Source organism: Carcharhinus amblyrhynchos, unplaced genomic scaffold, assembly GCF_965287045.1.
Source record: "Carcharhinus amblyrhynchos unplaced genomic scaffold, sCarAmb.v2.hapA scaffold_77, whole genome shotgun sequence".
In the NCBI taxonomy this organism is placed as follows: domain Eukaryota; kingdom Metazoa; phylum Chordata; class Chondrichthyes; order Carcharhiniformes; family Carcharhinidae; genus Carcharhinus; species Carcharhinus amblyrhynchos.
The window spans coordinates 840,482-860,455 of NW_027649817.1; the positions used below are offsets into that span (position 1 = coordinate 840,482).

General features: G+C 42.5%; 1 protein-coding gene across 1 annotated transcript in view; it reads right to left on the reverse strand.

Annotated features, from left to right (window-relative positions):
* The window catches only part of LOC145337812 (sideroflexin-5-like), a 206,345-nt gene that overhangs the window by 169,692 nt on the left and 16,679 nt on the right, over nucleotides 1-19,974 (reverse strand). The window contains exon 3 of the mRNA XM_080182664.1: nucleotides 5,228-5,305. Within this exon, the coding sequence (XP_080038790.1) occupies nucleotides 5,228-5,305 (78 nt within the window). The remainder of the gene's footprint in view (nucleotides 1-5,227; nucleotides 5,306-19,974) is intronic.

The following is a 19,974-nucleotide window of genomic DNA, read 5'->3' on the forward strand; positions in this document are numbered from 1 at the left end:
TTGTCACAGGAAGAATGAGGAAGGTTATTTTGTCATCACTAGGTCAAAGTTCCTACCCAACACCATTACCATGGCGATGACAAAAGTTCAGAATTCAAAGTTTGAATCCCTCTAACCAGATTTCTGTCCTGCCGTCGTACTGAAATAGCTCTCAATGTCACAAATTACATCCCATGTGACAAAGGTAAACTTTCCCTTCTTGTTTTTCTTGACTGGTCAGCTACCTTTGACATGGTTGGCCAAACCATCCAAGTCCACTGTTGATTTGATTTAATATTGTCACATGTATTTGCATTAAGTGAAAAGCATTTTTTTTTGTGTGCTATACAGTCAAAACATACCGTTCATAGGGAAGGAAAGGAGAGAGTGCAGAATGTAGTGTTACAATCATAGCTGGAATGTAGAGAAAGATCAATTTAATACAAGGTAGGTCCATTCAAAAGTCTGATGGCAGCTGGGAAGAAGCTGTTCTTGAGTCAGTTGGTGCGTGACGTCAGACTTTATTCTCTTTTTTCCGACGGAAGAAAGTGGAAGAGAGTATGTCCAGACTGTTTGGGGTCCTTGATTATGTTGGCTGCCTTTCTGAGGCAGCAGGACGTGTGGACAGTGTCAATGGATGGGAGGTTGGTTTGCATGATGGACTGGGCTTCGTTCACAACCCTTTGTAGTTTCTTGGACAGAGCAGGAGCCACACCAAGCTGTGATACAACCAGAAATAATGCTGTCTATGGTGCACCTGTAAAGATTGGGGATAGTCATAGTGGACATGCCAAATTTCCTTAGTCTCCTGAGAAAGTAGAGGTGTTGTTGGGTTTTCTTAACTATAGCATCAGCAAGGAAGGACCAGGACAGGACATCTAAAAACTTGAAGCTCTCGACCGTCTCTATTTCATCCGCATTGATGTAAACAGACCCATGTCCTTTGCTACTATTCCTGAAGTTGATGATTATCTCCTTCGTTTTGTTAACATTGAGGGAGAGATTATTGTCACCGCACCAGATTTTCCATCTCTTTTCTGTACTCCATCTCGTCATTGTTTTCAAGTTTGCTGATGACAAACTGTAGTGGGTCGGATCTCAAACAGAGTTGGAGGGGAATTTGGCCACAGTCATAGGTGTATAAGGAGTATATTAAGGGACTGAGGACACAGCCTTGTAGGGCATTGGTGTTGAGGATGATTGTGGAGGTGTTGTTGCCTCTCATTAGTGATTGAGGTTTCTGGGGTAGGAAGTCTAGGATCCAGTCAGAGAGAGAGGAGCCGAGCCCTAGGCCATGGAGCTTGGAGATAAGTTTTGTAGGAATAATGGTATTGAAGGCTGAGCTACAGTCAATAAATAGAAATCTGACATAGGTATCTGTTATCTGGGTGTTCCAGGGATGATTGTAGGGTCAGGGAGATGGTGCCTGCTGTGAACCTGTTGCAGCAATAAGTGAACTGTAGTGGATCCAGGCAATCTGACAGGCTGGAATTGATTTGTGCCATGACTATCATAATGATGGGTGTCAGGGCACCAGTGATAGTCATTAAGGCATGCTACTTGGTTTTTCTTTGGTACTGGGACGATGTTCGTGTTCTTGAGGCAGATAGACGCCTCAGATTTGTGTAAAGAGATGTTGAAGATGTCTACGAATACCCCCACCAGCTGATCTGCACAGGATCTGAGTGCTCATCTGGGTACTTCATCCGGGCCAGTCGCTCTCACAGATCTCTTGTTCAAAACAGGCATAGAATGGGGAGGAGTGCATTGATGCCGGCGATTTTACATGCCTTCATATCTTGGCCTGTTATGTCTTGCAGACTGTGCAATAATCGGCAAAAGCCCGTGTGTGGCTAGCCTGGGATTCTAGATTGGTCCAGTACTGTCTTTTGGCACCATCGATGGATGTCCTTCGATCATACCTGGCTTTCTTGTATAGGTCAGGGTTACCTGACTTGAACGCCTCAGACCTGGACTTCAACAAGCAGTGGATATCCCCGTTCATCCATAGTTTTCGGTTAGGAAACTCATGGATTTGCTTCTTTGGCACACAGTCTTCTAAATACTTAAAGAATCAGTTACTGTAATGGCGTACTCGTTCAGGCTGGTCGCAGAGGTTTAAATGCTGACCAGTCTACTGACCCTAAGCAAATCCATAGGAGATCATCAAGTTCCTCAGACCAACATTGCATGACTTGCTTTGACAGATTCTCCCATTTCAGTTTTTGCTTGTAGGCTTGGAGTAGGAGCACAGCCTTGTGGTCTGATTTGCCAATGTGGGTGGGCAATAGAGTGGTAGGCAGGCTTGATATTTGTGTACCAGTGGTTTTGCATGTTTGGGCCTCTGGTGGAACAGGAAATGTGTTGATGGTAACTTGGTAGTACACTCTTGAGCTTGGCCTGATTGAACGCAAGGATATTTTGGCCTTGGAGGGAGTGCAGAGGAGGTTTACTAGGCTGATACCGCAGTTGAGGGGGTTGAGCTATGAGGAGAGGCTGAATAAACTAGGCTTGTACTTGTTAGAGTTTAGAAGAATGAGGGGAGATCTCATTGAGACATATAAGATGATGAATGGGATGGATAGGATAGAGGTGGAGAGACTCTTCCCGCTCAAAGGACAGTAGGACTAGGGGGCACAGTCTCAAGATAAAGGGGGGGCGGTTTAGAACGGAGTTGAGGAGGAACTTCTTCACTCAAAGGGTGGTGAATCTCTGGAATTCTCTGCCCGTTGAGGTGGTGGAGGCTGCCTCGCTAAATATTTTTAAGACGCGGGTTGACGGGTTTTTGATAAGCGAGGGGATTAAGGGTTATGGGGAGAGGGCGGGAATGTGGAACTGAGCCACGACAGATCAGCCATGATCTTACTGAATGGCAGGGCAGGCTCGAAGGGCTAGATGGCCTACTCCTGATCCTATTTCTTATGTTCTTATGTTCTTAAGTCTTCAACCACAATGAACAAGGCCTCAGGATGTTTCAACTCAAGGCTATTTGTGGTGGCGTATATTTCTTTCCGCTCGGTCTTCACATCCACATGGAATGGGGTGTAAATTGCTGTCAGGATAACTCCCGCAGAAGGTAGTAGAGGCGGCATTTTAGCATCAGGTATTCTAGGTCCGAGGAGCAAAAACTCAGTGTTGCTACGTCAAGGCACCATATGGTGTTGATTAGAAGGCAGATCCCACCTCTCCTAGCCTTGCCTGAGGCTGCTGTACGATCCATTCGGCGGATTTAGAAGCCCTCTAGTTGCAGGGCACCGGAACCGGAGTGAGCCATCTCTCCATGAAACAGAGCACACAGCAGTTTCTCAGTTCCCTTTGAAAAGTGAGTCTGGCTTTAAGTTTGTCTAGCTTGATTTCCAGAGATTGGACATTTGCTAGGAGTAAGCTGGAGAGAGAGGAGCCTCGAGATGCGTTGTTTCACTCTCACCTGCAGACCTGCATGTTATCTAGGTGAGTGGGACTGCTCTCACCTAGTTTTATGCTCACTTATAAAACCATGGCCAGAGTATCACTCACAATAGCTCTTTTCCTGCTCCTGCGCATTACCTCTAGTGTTCCCCATAGGTCTATCCTTGACCACCTCCTATTTCTCATTTGCAACTTCCACACATTATCCAAAAACAACGTTTGTTTCCACACATATGTTGATGACACCCAACTCTACCTCAATGCACTTCAACTCCTTCATTGTTTAAAGTTTTTAAAGTTTAAAGCTTTTTTTAAATTAGTGTCATAAGTAGGCTTACATTAATACTGCAATGAAGTTGCTGTGAAAATCTTCAATTCGCCACAGTCTGGAGCCTGTTTGGGTAATGGAGGGAGAATTAGCATGGCCAATGCACCTAACCAGAATGTCTTTTGGACTGTGGGAGGAAACCGGAGCACACCCATGCAGACACAAGGAGAACATGCAGATTCTGTACAGACAGTGACCCAAGCCAGGAATTGAACCTGGATCCCTGGTGCTGTGAGGCAGCACTAACCACTGTGCCAGCATGTTGCTAAATTATCAAACTGCTTTTCTAACGTGCAGTAGTGGATGGGCAAATAGCTTCCCGAAGATGTTCCCAAGCCTTTGTTTTCCTGTCCAAACTCCATTCCCTAGCTACCAACTCCATCCCTCTTTCTGGTAACAGTCTGAGACTAAGCAAGACTGTTGGCAACCTTGGTGCCGCATTTGATCCCAAGATGAACTTGTGACCAGGTATTCGTGCCACCCCCAATACTGTCTATTTCCACCTCTATAACGTTGTCTGACTTTGCTCCTGTATCAGCTCATCAGCCTCTGAACTTTCATTCATGCCTTTGTTACTTGGAGACTTGACTATTTCTATGCATTATTGGCTGATCACCCACAATTCAGGTCACCCAAAACAGCTACCAATGTCTTAGCACACACCGAGTCTTGCTCACCTATCACCCCTGCACTCATTAGAGGCTCCCAGTCAAGCAGTGTCTTAAGTTTAAAATTCTCATCCTTGTTTTAGTGCAGATCATTGTGGGACCTCCTCTAGCCCCACAGTGATCTGCACGAATCTAATTCTGGCCTCTTGAGCATCCTCGATTTTAATCATTTCACCACTGGTAGCAGTGCTTTTAGATTGATTCTGCCCTAAACTCTCAAATTCCCTTCCTAAACCTCTCAATTGTTCTACCTCTTCTCAGGCACTTCATAATATCTTTGAACAAGTCGTGATCATCTGGCCTAATATTTCCTTACATGTCTTGGTGTCATATTTTGTTGTGTAATGCTCCCATGAAGCCCCTCAGGAAATTCCATTACATTACAGGTGCTATCTAAATGCAAGTTGTTGCTGTTGTCCATGTGCAACCATGATAAATGTAGCTTTCATAGAATCCCTGTGCAGAAGGAGGCCATTCTACCCATCAGGTCTGCACTGACTCTCCGACAGAGCATCCCATCCAGGCCTATCCCTGTAACCCCATGTATTTATCCCACTAATACCCCAACCAACTTTACCATCATCAGTAACCACCCTGAACAATTGGAAAAAAACAACTAAAAGTTCACAATTTTGCAGAACTGGGAGACAGTGAATTATAGCAAAAGCCTTGAGTGAGGAACAAAAACGGGAAGCGCACGCAGAACGGGCTACACGAAGGATAAGAGAAACGAGAAAGTGAAATTCAGAAAAACAAGAACTACCATAGCACCGATATAATAGAGAGCAACAGCAAAGACAGGTTAGATTGTAGGAAGGGCAGGATTAGCTATTTAGACACTTACCTGCTGGTCAGTAACCCCCGTGGGTGAAGCACCATGTTTGTAATCTTCTAGAAGCTGAACAGCTGCTTTAAGGTTACTCTGAAAACAAAACACAAGGGAAAAATACTTTAAAATAATGAATCAAATCACTTTAAAAAAAAACGATTCTGCTGAGAAGGGCCAGCTGCCACCACTGACTCTGTTGGTAGTTGTAATCACAGCTCACAACACATTGTGGAAACAATCACTGCTAACAAACACTATCCCTGCCACCTGAGCCTTCCCTTACCATCAGGCCCCTATTTCCCCCTCGCTGTGGGAAAGTTCAGGGGTGTGGTGGGGGAGGAGAGAGATGGGGAAAATGAGGAATCTCCTTCTTGCAGTAATGTACCATAAATGTTATGGAAGGAAAAAGAGAAGTGCCATTTATTTTCCCCCAACACTTATTGTGTAATTTTTTGTTGATCAAGGTGAGGGATATTCAATTTGGAAAATGATCTGTGGAACACCTGCTGACAGCACAGGCTTCCATTCCAACTCCATTTTGAGAACCAAGTATGCTGCCCTCGAACACCAGGTATGAAAACTAAATTCCTACAGACTGTCTCAGTCCAGAACTCAACGTGAACTAATGCAACACTCTTCCCTCTCTGACAACAGCCACTTCTCTGCCCGCTGAGAGCAGGATTTCCAACAGCCGCTGCAATTGTATCTTTATCTCCGATGAGGTATCAGGTATCTCTTGAGATTCAGCCCAGAATCAGTGCCTTCAGAGCATGTGGAACTGAACTGCAATGGCTATGATAATAAGTTAACAACTAGACAATACCCTGGCAGGGGGAGGGAGTTAGAACTATATTTATATTGTATGGGCCGGACACATGCCGTGTTTTGGATTTTATGCATTTTAGATCCTTTACTTTGTCTTAGATATTCGAAGTATGAAATATAAAGTAGTAAACAATGGCCTCTTCACATCTTACTCTCACACATTACAGTGGGTGAGCCACTGGAGCACAAGGCCAGTGCATCATCTACAATATTCAAATCATTACATAAAATGACAGATAATGAACCCCCAAAACAACCTGAACTGGAGATATGTCACTGGCCTGAAGGCTCCTGCTCTTCAGCTGTCCCTGGGAAATTTAACTAGCAATGGGGAGAAGTCAGGGAGCCATCCAGACACATTCTCCCACTGTTTTCCCTGCATCCCCAATACAACGAGCACTACCGATCAGAACAAAATTCTTTTGACAAAGTCACCTGTCAGTTGTGCTTCTTAAAGAGAAGTGGACAACTAGCGGGGGAGAGAGACAGTAGGGCCTTTCTCGAAACCAAGATAGCAAAATGTCACAGAATGAGGAGAATCAGATAAAGCAGGCTTTTCAAAGTGAGGGGTTGCTACCCACAGGCGAGTTGTGGGATGTTAAAAATGTTGGCTGGGTGAATTCTCATTGCACTGCACATTTCCATGCTGTAAACTTCTATGACTTTGACTATAAACTGATCCTGTTCAAAAACAAAAAAAAAACGGGTGTTCTGTCATCTTGTTTAAAAAAAAACACTGGATTTTGTGATCCTGTTTAAAAAAGTGGGATTTTCTGTGTCCCTGTTAAAAATGCATGGATGGTTGTGCGATCCCGTTGAAAAAGAGACTTTTTTTGAAAGGAAAAGGTAGGAAAGAAGAGGGGGAAGAGAGAGATGTGTGTTTTTAAATGAATGGTAAATCCCGTTTAGCTTGTGACTGTAGCAGCAGTACTGCAGCTCAGTGGAACTCTGATGAGTCTTGATTTTTCCGCGGTGAAGGAAGGCTATTTTGGTAAGTATCTCACAATCCAGCTCATTATTTTTCCTGTGTGCAGAAAAGTATTTTGATTTTGAATCAATTTCAAAAATGAGATGATGTCTGAAAAACAGGAAAACCATTGAGACATTTTTAAAAAATATGGCTGTTAAGTGAGAATGAATAATCAACACATCCCAGTCTTCAGCGGATGCAGCAAAATGAAGTTACTGCTGTGACATATCCTACCTACCAGAGAGGCTTATTGATTGGGTGGTAACAGATAGAGATAATTGGTAACTGCCCTATTAAGTTTCCATCTAAAAGCAGCACATTGACCAGGTGAGCTCGGCATTCCAAAAGGTGCATCTTAAAATGTGAAATCACAGATAAACGGTAGTCGATTTTCTGTGGTTGGGTGATGCACAGTAAATGAGTGTGTTGTCTGATTTGAGGCATTTCTTTTGAATCTACTTTCGACGAGAGGAATTTGCAAAATACTTCCAACTTCCTTTCTGCTGGAGTATGGCCCGAATAAACTGGAAAATGGATCTGAAATGGAACCCTCTGCCGAGTTTAACATAGGGTATAATCTTTGTACAGAAGTGGAAAGATCATACTTTTTTTTTACACATCCCGTGTGTCGTGGGTCACGAGAGACGACCATTTGGTAAAAGCGGGTGGCCGTGAAAAAATAGTTTGAAAAACACCGAAATAAAGAAAAAGGTTTGCATGCCAATTTCAAACGGCCAGTTTTCAGGTCCTTCCAGATTTTGGGATGCCACACAGGGGATCTGGTTCCTGTACAAATAAGTCCCATTACAACATCAAAGCATAGTACTTATTTAAGAGTCGTAATTCGGAACGTGAGTGTAAATCTTGTTACCATCCCAGCTGACGTTACGACAAAATCCCAGGATGGAACCCAGGCTCAAAAGATGATAACTTTTCCTCTTTTCAGAAAACAGAGCAACAGAATCGCAGGACTGCCAATTAGCCTTCAACAACATAAAAACTATTAAACAAACTCCTTCACTCCCACTTTTCTTCACAAATGTACGCAGATTTTAAGGATAACACAGGTTACAAACTATCCTATGTAATAAAGTTTTCAGTAAACATTGTCTCTTTAAACCTACAGGCCGACTGTGATCAGACAACACCTGACTCTGCAACCAAATGTCACTTAATCAATCTTCCGTGGATTTCTCCTCAAGTTCCTCCCAGATGATTGTCCTTACAAGTGCTGACAAATTCCACTCTCAAACACACTTTTAAAATTTTCTTCCCAACCAATGCTTTCTCTTAGCTTTTTTCATCAAGTTCCAGCCTCCAGGTTCTTGAACTATGATTTCAGTATTCCTTTGTCTTAAATGCTTTTACACAAACTCTAAGCCACTGATTGTTACACAATTATTTCACCTATTACTCCACAGTCTGCAGTACAATTTCACAAACCTTGGAAACACTTCCGATTTCTTTCTGGCTTCTCACTAGCCAACTCCTTCTTAGTCTTGTCTGTGTCTTCACTCAACAACATTTTCTTCTAGTTCAGTTTCCTCTGTTCCTTTAACTTAAGCCTTCTTGGAAGCTCTTCTTCATTTCTCTACTTTCTTTAACTTTCTTCACTTCTCTAGTTTCCTTAATTAGATGTCCTTTAGATTTCTGGCATTGGTTTTCTTAACCATTAGTCCAATGTATAGCTTTTCTTCTAGCAAAGCTGAAAGTTTCCTGCCACCAATTATTATGAACTCAGCAAAAACAATCTCAAAAAGCCTTCCTACTCTCCTGCCCTTGGGACCTGGGACATAGTCCCAAGCAGAGTCCTGCACTACCACTTCTAGCCAACACAGTAGCACTTGCCTGGCCAAGTTGAAGAGCTGTCAACCAATTCAATTGGCCTATAGCTCTTATGGGCAGGACTTCTTTCAAGGACAGACAGAAGCCCTGGCCACTGCCAATCAACGTTAAATGACAGTAGAAGTTTGAGAGTTAAGCACTCACTCTCAGGATCACTCACCATCCTTAAAATTCTACCTCAAAGGTTAGTTCTTAGCTGTCCTCAAATGGCACATCAAGCCACTCAGTTGTATTAAAAAAAAACACAAATTGACTTTAGTGTATCAACAAGGTGGTCCAACTCCACCTTGTGGGCAACAATCACTTCCCAAAAAGTTCCATAACAGGAGAAATCCCACTACCCACTACTATCCCCATGTGCTGCTTCAAGGAAATGACAGATTATAAAAAAAAGGTTCTTGAAGGGATATTAAACGTTAGTAGCCTTGTTGAAGCCTATTTTGATAGAGAGTGGGAAAAGGTAAGCTGCAGCAACTGCAGAAATGTAGTGTGCTGAAGGGCAATCTCTCAACAAGTCAGTACATAAACATCCAATGGCTTCTGATCTTCAGGTTTTCTTGCATTCCAGTAAAGGTAAGCTGATTCCATCAACAAACCTATAAGTTCCTAAAAAGTGAGTGGTTTAGAAGTGAAATTGTAGTCTCGGCCATTAGGAGTAAAGTTAGAAAAATGTTTCACATAAAAGGTGGCGCTCTTCCCAATTGTAACTTGCAAGACTGAGGTCAAAAAAATTTTTGTTCAGCAAGGGCATTAAAGGAAATGGGGCAAAAGCAAGTAAATGGAGTTGAGACCTACTTCAATCACCAAAAGGCATCAAATGAATAAAGAGCATTCAGCTCAGAGAAACCACCTCCTTCCATAGATCATGAAAAAACTGTCATTCAGAACTTTGGCCACGAGTGAATGAAAACCTAGTCAGCAAAACTTCCATCTTCACTGTGTAACTGACGCATTAGAAACGTGACAAACCAAAGCAACAAGGGGACCACTGTTTTCTCAGTGTACACTATACCCAGATTGTCCAATTCCATTCCTAATCAAAAACTTCGGAAGGAGTTATTAATAAGAACATAAGAAATAGGAGCAGGAGTAGGCCATCTAGCCCCTCAAGCCTGCCCCGCCATTCAATAAGATCATGGCTGATCTGTCGTGTCTCAATTCCACATTCCCGCCTTCTCCCCATAACCCTTAATCCCCTTGCCTATCAAAAACCTATCAACCCGTGTCTTAGATATATTTAGCGAGGCAGCCTCCACCACTTCGACGGGCAGAGAATTCCAGAGATTCACCACTCTTTGAGTGAAGAAGTTCCTCCTCAACTCTGTTCTAAACCGCCCCCCCTTTATCTTGAGGCTGTGCCCTCTAGTCCTACTGTCCTTTCTGAGCGGGAAGAGCCTCTCCACCCTGGCTGTTATTTCAAAGTTCTATACGTACTTGCACTTATAAATCCCACAAAAGAACAGCAGAGATCCTTCAGTCTTTTAAGTGTGTTCTGTAAGGCTCACTTGTCTCTTACGTTGGAGCTATTGGGGATCTTCCATTAATGTCTGTATAGGCTGTTGTACGTTTATTGATGTCTCTTTTTTATATCCACAGGCGATTCGGTCCTCCTTGTTGGCCAACAAGGGGCATACAGGCGGTGGGTCGTGTGAGGGCTGCTCTTGGACGTTGTTTCAAGAGTTGCCTAGTGCTTCATGTCATTAGTGTGCACTTAAACTGGACCAATTGAAGGGCAACACGACAGCTCAGTGACTATCACTGTCTGCTGTGCAGATACGTGGACCCGGGTCAGATCTCTGGCTTGGGTCAATGTCAGTGGGAGTTTGCACATTCTCCCTGTGCTTGCATGGGTTTTCTCCGGGTGCTCGGTTCCCACACTCCAAAAACGTGCTTTTAGGCTGATTGGTGTTAACAAATTGTCTCTAAATTGGATCTCCCGTAATCTGACGCACATATAATTCCCTAAATTTGCACCCCTTTATTGTGGAGTCCACTAGATGTAGACAAAAGTCATAGGTAGAAGGAGGATTGGAATAAGGCACTCACTGAGTGTTAAAATGGGCGGTGTGGGCTTGTAGGACCGAAGGGCCTGTTTCCTGTGCTGTGCTGTTCTTTGTTCATATTACCCAGTGGATACACTATGGCCACAGTGGTTAGCAGTGTTGCCTCACAGCATCAGGGACCCAGATATAACTCCCAATGGGTCACTCTCTGTGTGGAGTCTACAAGTTCTCTCCGTGTCTGCGTGCGTTTCCTCCAGGTGCTCCAGTTTCCTCCCATAGTCCAAGGATGTGCAGGTTAGGTGAATTGGCCATGATAAATTCTCCCTCAGTATACCCAGAGTGTGGTGACTAGGGGATTTTCACAGTAACTTCATTACAGTGTGAACGTAATCCCACTTGTGACTTTCTCTCTATTTAGTCCACCCATAATACCTCAAAACTTCAACCAAATTATCCCTGACATTGACAAGTTAAGGAAATACAACCCTGAATTATGTAATATCTCTCCACAATTTAACCTTTGAAGTCTAGCTATCATATTAGGAAGCCCCTCCAAGGCCAATATCAGCTTCCTAAGGTGCAGTGCCCAGAACTGTTTAAGGTACTCAAAGTGTGATCTAACCAGGAGTTTGCATAATTGAAGCATAATTTCTATACGCATGTATCCTAGTCCTCTAGATAAAAAGGGCAGAATTTCATTAGTCTTTTTGCTTATTTTCTGCACCCGTTCATGACATGTTATGTTCTTTGACCCCCAAGTCACTTTGGACTATCTAAATGCAAAAATCTAGAAGCAGTGGAAGTCCAATGTTCCATTCATTTTTAAGTGCAAAACAGAGGAACAGCATTTGCACAGTTTCGTCCATTCACTTAATCTATTAAATATCACTCTGGCCAGCTGAGATTGGAGGCAGCTGAGTACACAATTTTGTTCTCCATGCTGCACCACAACCCTGAGCCATTTTCAATATGGGAAGGATCAACTCCCCACTAATTATTAGTAATAATAGGGCTTATTGTTGTCAGTCAGCAATATTGGCAGCTCACGTTTGACTAGACTATGCCCAGGCCAATACAACGGGCTCAGGGTAGGGGGATGGGGCACCATGACTTATGGAGGGGGTGGGCAGGGGGGTGACAGAGGCCTTCACAAACCATAATGGCTGCTAGACCACAGCTGCAGCCACTGGTTGTCCCTCAGAGGGACTATCCCTCCAGGGTCATGGTCAGGCAATTGTGGCATTTTAACTGAGTTTTCTCTTGCTCTTCATGCTCAGATCTTCAGCTCCCACCTTGGCTGATGGAGTTGCTGATCACTGAATACCAGAGAACTTGTCATTGACCCTCCAGGATTGGGAACCTATCCGCCATCAATTGTTCCTTTAAAATTCCAGGTGTGTATGTCTGGATTCTGTGATCTGGTATTCCATGACAGGTCAGCACCCAGTTTCCAACCTGGAATTGGAAATCCTGGCCACAGAAACTTGATGCTTCCATCCACATTGCTTATAAATACAATCTATCTTTCTGCCAGCAGCAAACACCATGATTTCCATCCCATTATCCAAATATGGCTACTAGATCTCCAACATAGAGTTGTTTATTATATATTAAGTACTTATTTGCATTCAGGTAGTGGGTATGAGCTAAGTAAGAACATAACAACAATAAGAAATAGGAGCAGGAGTAGGCCATCTAGCCCTTCGAGCCTGCCCCGCCATTCAACAAGATCATGGCTGATCTGAAGTGGATCAGTTCCACTTTCCTGCTTTCTCCCCATAACCCTTAATTCCCTTGTCTATCAGAAACCTATCTACCCGTGACTTAAATATATTCAGTGAGGTTACCTCCACCACTTCAATGGCAGAGAATTCCAGTGACTCACCACCCTCTGAGTGAAGAAGTTCCTCCTCAACTCCGATCTCAATTGCACCCCCCCCTTATTTTGAGGCTGTGCCCTCTTGTTCTGCTATCCTTTCTAAGCGGGAAGAATCTCTCTACCTCTACCCTATCTAGCCCCTTCATTATCTTATATGTTTTATCTTCTCAGTTTTTTTTAATCTTATATGGAATTTATTTGTGCTCCTATATATAGGCACAATGTGGAGATGCCGACGTTGGACTGGAGTGAACATGACAAGTCTCACAACACCAGATTAAAGTCCAACAGGTTTATTTGGAATCACAAGCTTTCGGAATGCTGTTCCTTCATCTGGTGAAATGGAGAGGTAGGTTTCACAAACAGCATATATAAACAAAAACATAATTGCAAGATAATGATTGGAATGCGAGTCTTTTCAAGTAATCTATATATAGGAACAGGCTAATGTGTAAATAAATGCATATAAATGTGTAAATGCATGCAAGTGTGTAAAGATTAGGTTCCAATTTGATCCTTCACTGCATCACGACCCAAAATACAACATAAGCCAAGTACTTGTTACTGAATTCCAAACAGAAGGACACGTTTAGCTGTTCCAGTGGATTCAGCCATCAGAATTATGAAATATAGACACAAATTGAAATCTGCAGTGCAGGAATTCAAGATTCACAAACCACAAGAAAGATGAGAGATTAGAAGCTTTCCCTTAACAAGATGCGAGTAGGCAGAACAGAACAACAATAACATAGTTAATACAGCTGAGGTTTCAAATTACTGCTTTGCATTAGGTCTTGACTACTGTATAAATGCTGAATTTCCAACACCATTCCAGAGCTGATTAAATTTAAAACATGGAGAAGTAGTTATGAAAACAACTGCTTTTACAATTAGGCCTCTTCAAAAAAGATTGGGGTTACTGGCCTTGGGTGCTAGAAAAAAGGACACTAAGAAATAGAACGACAGGCTCATATTTAGCAGCTCAGTGAGATTCCCATGGAGTGCATAAAGGACCACATTTAAAAGGGACAGCAAGTTAAAACCAGGAAACAATAGGCCTATTAACATCAGTTACTGGCGTGTAGCTAAATATGAAATTGGAGATCTGTTGTAAAAAGAAACAAAAGAACTTGTATTAAAAGCACATTTCACAACCTCTAGATGTCTCAAAGTCTTATAGCCAATGATTTGCTTTTTGATATCTCATCACTGTAGTAATGCAGCAAACATTTGCACATAGAAAGATGTAAAAAACAGCAAAGAAGAAGTGAACAAATATTTTGCTTTAATGAGGTTGACTGAGGCATAAATATTGGCCCAGGACTCTGGGGGAGGGAGGGTGGGGAAGGAGAAGGGGGTGGGGGAGAGGGGGCCAGGTGGCTAGGCAGTGGTTAAGCTTGGTGGCTTCTTGCAAACTGTGCTCAAAGAACAAAGAAAATTATAGCACAGGAACAGGCCCCCTTTGGCCCTCCAAGCCTGCACCAACCATGCTGCCCAACTGAACTAAAACCCCCAACCCCTCCGGGTACTATATCGCTTTATTCCTATCCTATTCATGCATTTGTCAGACGTCCCTTAAAAGTCACTCCCATATCCACTTCCACTACCACCCTCAGCAATGAGTTCCAGGCACCCACCACTCTGTGTAAAAAATCTGCCTCGTACATCTCGTTTAAACATTGCCCCTCGCACCTTAAAGCTATGCCCCCTAGTAATTGACTCTTCCACCCTGGGAAAAAGCTTCTGACTATCTATGCTGTCCATGCCTCTCAATCTTGCAGACTTCTATCAGGTTACCCCTCAACTTCCGTTGTTCCAGTGAGAACAAATCAAGTTTCTCCGATCTCTCCTCATAGCTAATGCCCTTCATACCAGGCAACAGCCTGGTAAATCTTTTCTGTACCCTCTCCAAAGCCTCCACATTCTTCTAGTAGTGTGGCAACCAGAATTGAACACTATATTCCAAGTGTGGCCTAACTAAGGTTCTATAATGCTGCAACATGACTTGCCAATTTGCAAATTCAATGCCCTGGCTGATGAAGGCAAGCATGCTGTATGCTTTCTTGACTCAGTCCCTTCTTGCTCATACTCTTAGATTCTTTTACTCTCATTGTATGCTCTTAAAACACTACTCCAACTCTTTTAAACCCTGTAACAATGCTTTAATGATCTTTGTCTACACCCTAGTTATGATTTTAAGACTACATTCTGCTCACTCTCCTTTCCTCCTCTATGTATGGTATGTTTTGTCTGTGTAGCATGCAAGAAACAATACTTTTCACTGTATATTAACACGTGACAATAATACTCACAGCACAGGTTCAATTCTCATTCCAGCTGAGATAGACTTACACCTGCTTTCTCCTGTCTGATCCTGAGATGGAAGGCAATGGCAAACCACCACTGACAAAAGCTGCCAAGAAAACAGCTCAGGTTGAAGCACCAGCAGACAACGAGCAGCCTTACTCGTTGGCCAAGGACTTGCTTTCTCACAGACCACGTAGAATACCCCTGCCTTCCTCATATAACATCATGGGATATTTACATCCATCCAAGAGGCAATCCACAAGTTTACAAACGACTCCAAGGTATGACAGTTAGGACCTTGGATAGAAAGATAGATAAACTGTTGCAACCATGCAAGGCATGGATGATGCGAATGTCATGAAGGCCTTTTCACACTGGACCTATAGTATGATGGAACATCCGATTGTATCAACAACTTACATTGATATATTGCCTTCAACTTTTAAAAAATTTTCCATGCTGTTTCACAAGAGGGTAAATTAAGGCAAAATTAATACTGAGCTACATAAGGAGATATTAGAATTATGATCAAAAGTTTGGTCAAAAAGATGGACTTTAAGAGTCAAGGTTTCAGAAAGGAATTTTGACACTGTTCCTAGGCAACTGAAGACACAGCCCTAAATGGTGAAGTGAAGAAAAAATATAGAACTCACTAGAATTGCAGAAGCATTTAAATCTTGAAGGGTTGTTGGGCTGGGGGAAGTCAGAGACAGGGAGGTCTGAGGCCTTGGAGATTTAAATGCCAGGATTAAATATCAAAGCAGTGTCAGATCAGAAGTCAATGTGGGTCAGCAGCACACAGGGATTTTAGGTAAATGGAATTTGGTGTTAGCTAAGACCAATCAGGAGACTATTGGAATAGTCAAGTCTAGAGGTACAAAGGTATGAATGTGTGTTTTAGCAGATGAGCTGCAACAGGAGCAAAGTTATGGAGGTGGACTGTTCTGGTGATGGCACAATTTAAGGTTTATTGCCAAGTATAACATATTGGTAGAGATTGTACAGATGAGGTTCAGAAGCACAAATCCAAATGTACCATTTTTGGTACCTCAATTATAAATATCATCAAATTTTCACCTCACTGGCTCTTCAGCATCTCTGGCCTTATCAGTACTCAGTGGGAGATGGAATCTTTTCACTTCTGTGAGAATCTTTAGGAAGTGCTCTGAAATTAGTTCTCTTAATTAGAGCCTCGTCTAATGGGGCAGTGACTTTATTAGCTGCAGATTAATGTTAGTGAATGGAACAGCTTCCTGCAGGGCTGGAAAGAGAGAGGGCTCTAGTATGTCCAACACCATTCAGTTGACAAGCTTTAAATGACTGTGCATTGGAACAGGAGCTCAGAGATCATTTGCTTATTACATAAAAAAGGAATTTATATGTCACATCTATTCCTGGAACAGTGTGGGAAAATCACAGTAGCCACTGGATCAGGAAGCAATCCTTCTTCTGTCAGAATGGTTTGTCAGCAGTAATGACAGAGTCTTAGCTCCACTCATGGCCAGTGGGAATTCTATGAGCTTGTGTGGAACAGTACAAATACCAGATGAGTTCCTCACCCCAGCCTTGCCAGGTCTCGAGTTGGCTGGCCTCACAGTGCAGCACTTAGGTGTAATAGTTGGCCTAAATTTGCTTTGATTTTGGACGTTGGTTTTGTAAATCAATCATGACACTTGCTCCATTCAATGGAAGTAGCAGCAGTTAGAGGAAAACTGTGATGCAGTCATGTAGTCCACAATCACAATCCTGGAAACTGCTAACGATTCAAGAGGGGTCAGAATGACAGTGGAAGCTGCAATGGTCACTACCTTAAGAAGAGGGGCACTTTATATGTGTTAATAACATAAAAACAAAGATCTTGAATTCAAATTGCTACAAATAAGATGTCACTTTTCAAAGGAAGGGTCATGTGTAGGGCTGACAGTACTTTGTCAGAATGAATGGAACATAACTGAGGAACATGGTGATCAAACTTCTCCCAATCCACTCTGTAACAATCCAAGCTGGCAATCCTCCAGTCAAACAGGGCTTTCCTAATGTCTTCTGCTGCATACATATACTGAAAATCCAGGCTTGACTGAATCCTGCATCATTGCTGGTTATTCCTTGTTCTGAGCTGTCCTGTCACACCACATATCATGATCTGGCAATAGGTCATTGATCTGAAAATTAACTTTCCTCTCTCCACAGATTCTGCTTGAACTGCTGAATATTTCCAACATTTTCTGTATTTATTACAAAACAATAAAGCAAAGGTAAATCTTTACAAATCTCAGATTAGGCACTAACTGGACTATGCTGTATAATTCTGGCACCACTTTAGGAAATATCATAATGACATCAAGGAGGCCAATCGACTCAAACCATATGGAGAAGCTCCCTGTGGAGCAATCCACTTGTTCTCGATCCCCTGCCCTACCCCATAGCCCTCCCTATTTATTTCCCTCAGTGGTCCTAGTGCTGATCCTTGGGAAGCACCACTATCTACCATCGTCCAGTCTGAAAAATGGCCATTTACCACAACGCACCATTTCCTGTCTTTCAGTCAGTTTTATCCAAGCTGACACAAAGGCAATCAGACATGCACTTGAAAGGAACTAATTTTCAGGGTATTGGGAAAAAGCTGGAGATGGTACGAAACTGCTTAAGCCTTTTAAAGAATCAGCATTCAGGGAGACTAAATGATCTTCTTCTGCCCTATAGGCCTTAATACTAATTTACTGCTATGAACTTGCGTCCAACTTGCCCATGGTCTTGAGTTTGGCAGTGACTGGGGAAAATCTGTGATGCACAATGGCTGAATCATAGCAATGCCACATTTCAGGAGTAAATGAGCAGCACAGTGATTAGCACTGCTACTTCACAGTGCCAGGGACCTGGGTTCAATTCCCGGCTTGGGTCACTGTCAGTGTGGAGTTTGCATATTTTCCCCATCTGTGTGCGTTTCCTCCGGGTGCTCCGGTTCCTTCCCACATCCCAAAGATGTGCTGGTTAGGTGCATTGACCAAGTCAAATTCTCCCTCAGTGTACCCGAACAGGCAATGGAGTGTGGCGACTAGGTGATTTTCACAATAACTTAATTGCAGTTTTAATGTAAGCCTACTTGTGACTAATGAATAAACTTTAAAAAAAAAACTTTATTTTAAATATTATGTAGATGCCATCAAGCATTGTTTCATATTGATAATTCCATCCATCAAGTTCCTAAGTGTACCTGTCTGACGTGGGTAGAGAGTGAAAAGTATATGAAAAGCAATAGACCTGAGGATTGGGAGCAGTTTATAAATTCAACAAAGGAGTTCCAAGGAATTGATTAAGAAGAGAAAAACAGAGTATGACAGTAAGCTAGTGGGGAACATAAAAACTGACTGACATTTCTATAGATATGTAAAGAGAAAAAGGTTGACAAAAATGAAAGTATGTTCCTCACAGTCAGAAGTGGGAGAATTCGTAACAGGGAATAAAGAATTGGCTGAGGAATTAAATTTGTACTTTGCTTCAGTCTTCACAAATGAAGACATGAATAATGTACCAGAAGTGCAGAGAGAAATAAGTTTTAGTGAGGAGCTGAAGGAAATCAGCATTTGTAAAGAAGTTATTTGGGGGAAATCAATGAGATGGAAGGTGGATAAATCCCCAGGTCCTGATAATCTTCATCCCAAAGTTAAAGAAGTGGCCCTGAAAATAGTAGAGCCGTTGGTGGTTATTTTCCAAAATTCTTTGGACTCTGGTTCCTACAGATTGGAAGGTAGCTAATGCTCACTATTCAGAAAGAGAGGTAGAGAGAAAATGGGTAACTATAGACCAGTGAACCTAACATTGGTACTGGGGAAGTTATTAGGGTCCACTATCAAGCATTTTGTAGCAGAGAATTTGGAAAGCAGTGGTATAATCAGACAAAGTCAGCATGGATTTACAAAGGGAAAATCATGTTTCACGAATCTACCTGATTCTTTGAAATTCTTTGAGCATGAAATTAGTAGATTTGATCGAGGAGAGCTAGTGGGTGTGATTTATTTAGACTTTTGACAAGGTCTCACATAACAGGCTACTATGTAAAGTTATGGGGTTGCAGGTATTGTCTTGAGATGGATAGAAAGCGGGTTAGCAGATAGGAATCAAAAAGTTTGCATAAATGAGTCTTTTTCTGATTGGCAGTCAGTGACTGGTGGGTTTCTGCAGGATCTGTGCTACAACCCCAACTGTTCACATTATATATTAATGATTTGGAAGAGGGAACTGAAAGTATTATCTCCAAATTTGTAGATGATACCAAGTTGGGTGGGAGGGTGAGCTGTGAGGAGAATATAGAGATGCTTCAGCGTGATTTGTGTATGGGCATATACATGGCAGATAATGTGGATAAATGTGAGGTTACCCACTCTGGTAGTAATAATAGGAAGACAGATTATTACTTGAATGGGTGTGAATTGAGAGAGGTAGATACTCAACGAGACCTTGGTGTCTTCATGCATCATGTCGCTGAAAACGCGCAGGTACACGAGGCAGTAAAGAAGGCAAATGGTATGTCAGCTTTCATGGCGAGAGGATTTGAGTGTAGGAATAAGAATGTTTTGCTGCAATTGTATCAGGCGTTGGTGAGGCCACATCTGGAGTAAGTGTGCAGCTTTGGTGTCCTTATCTTTCAGCAATGGTTTACTAAGCTGACTCCTGGAATGGCAGATCTGTCATATGAGAGACAGTAAGTAATTTAGGATTGTATTCATTGGAGTTTAGGTGAGTGAGAGGAGATCTCATTGAAACATATAAAATTCTAACAAGGTAGATTCAGAAAAAATGTCCCAAAGTGTGGAGGAATCCAAAACTGGGGATCATAGATTAATTCTGAAGACTGAGATGAGGAGGAATTTCTTCACTCAGAGGATGGTGAATGTGTGGAATTCACTACCACAGAAAGTAGTTGAGGCCAAAA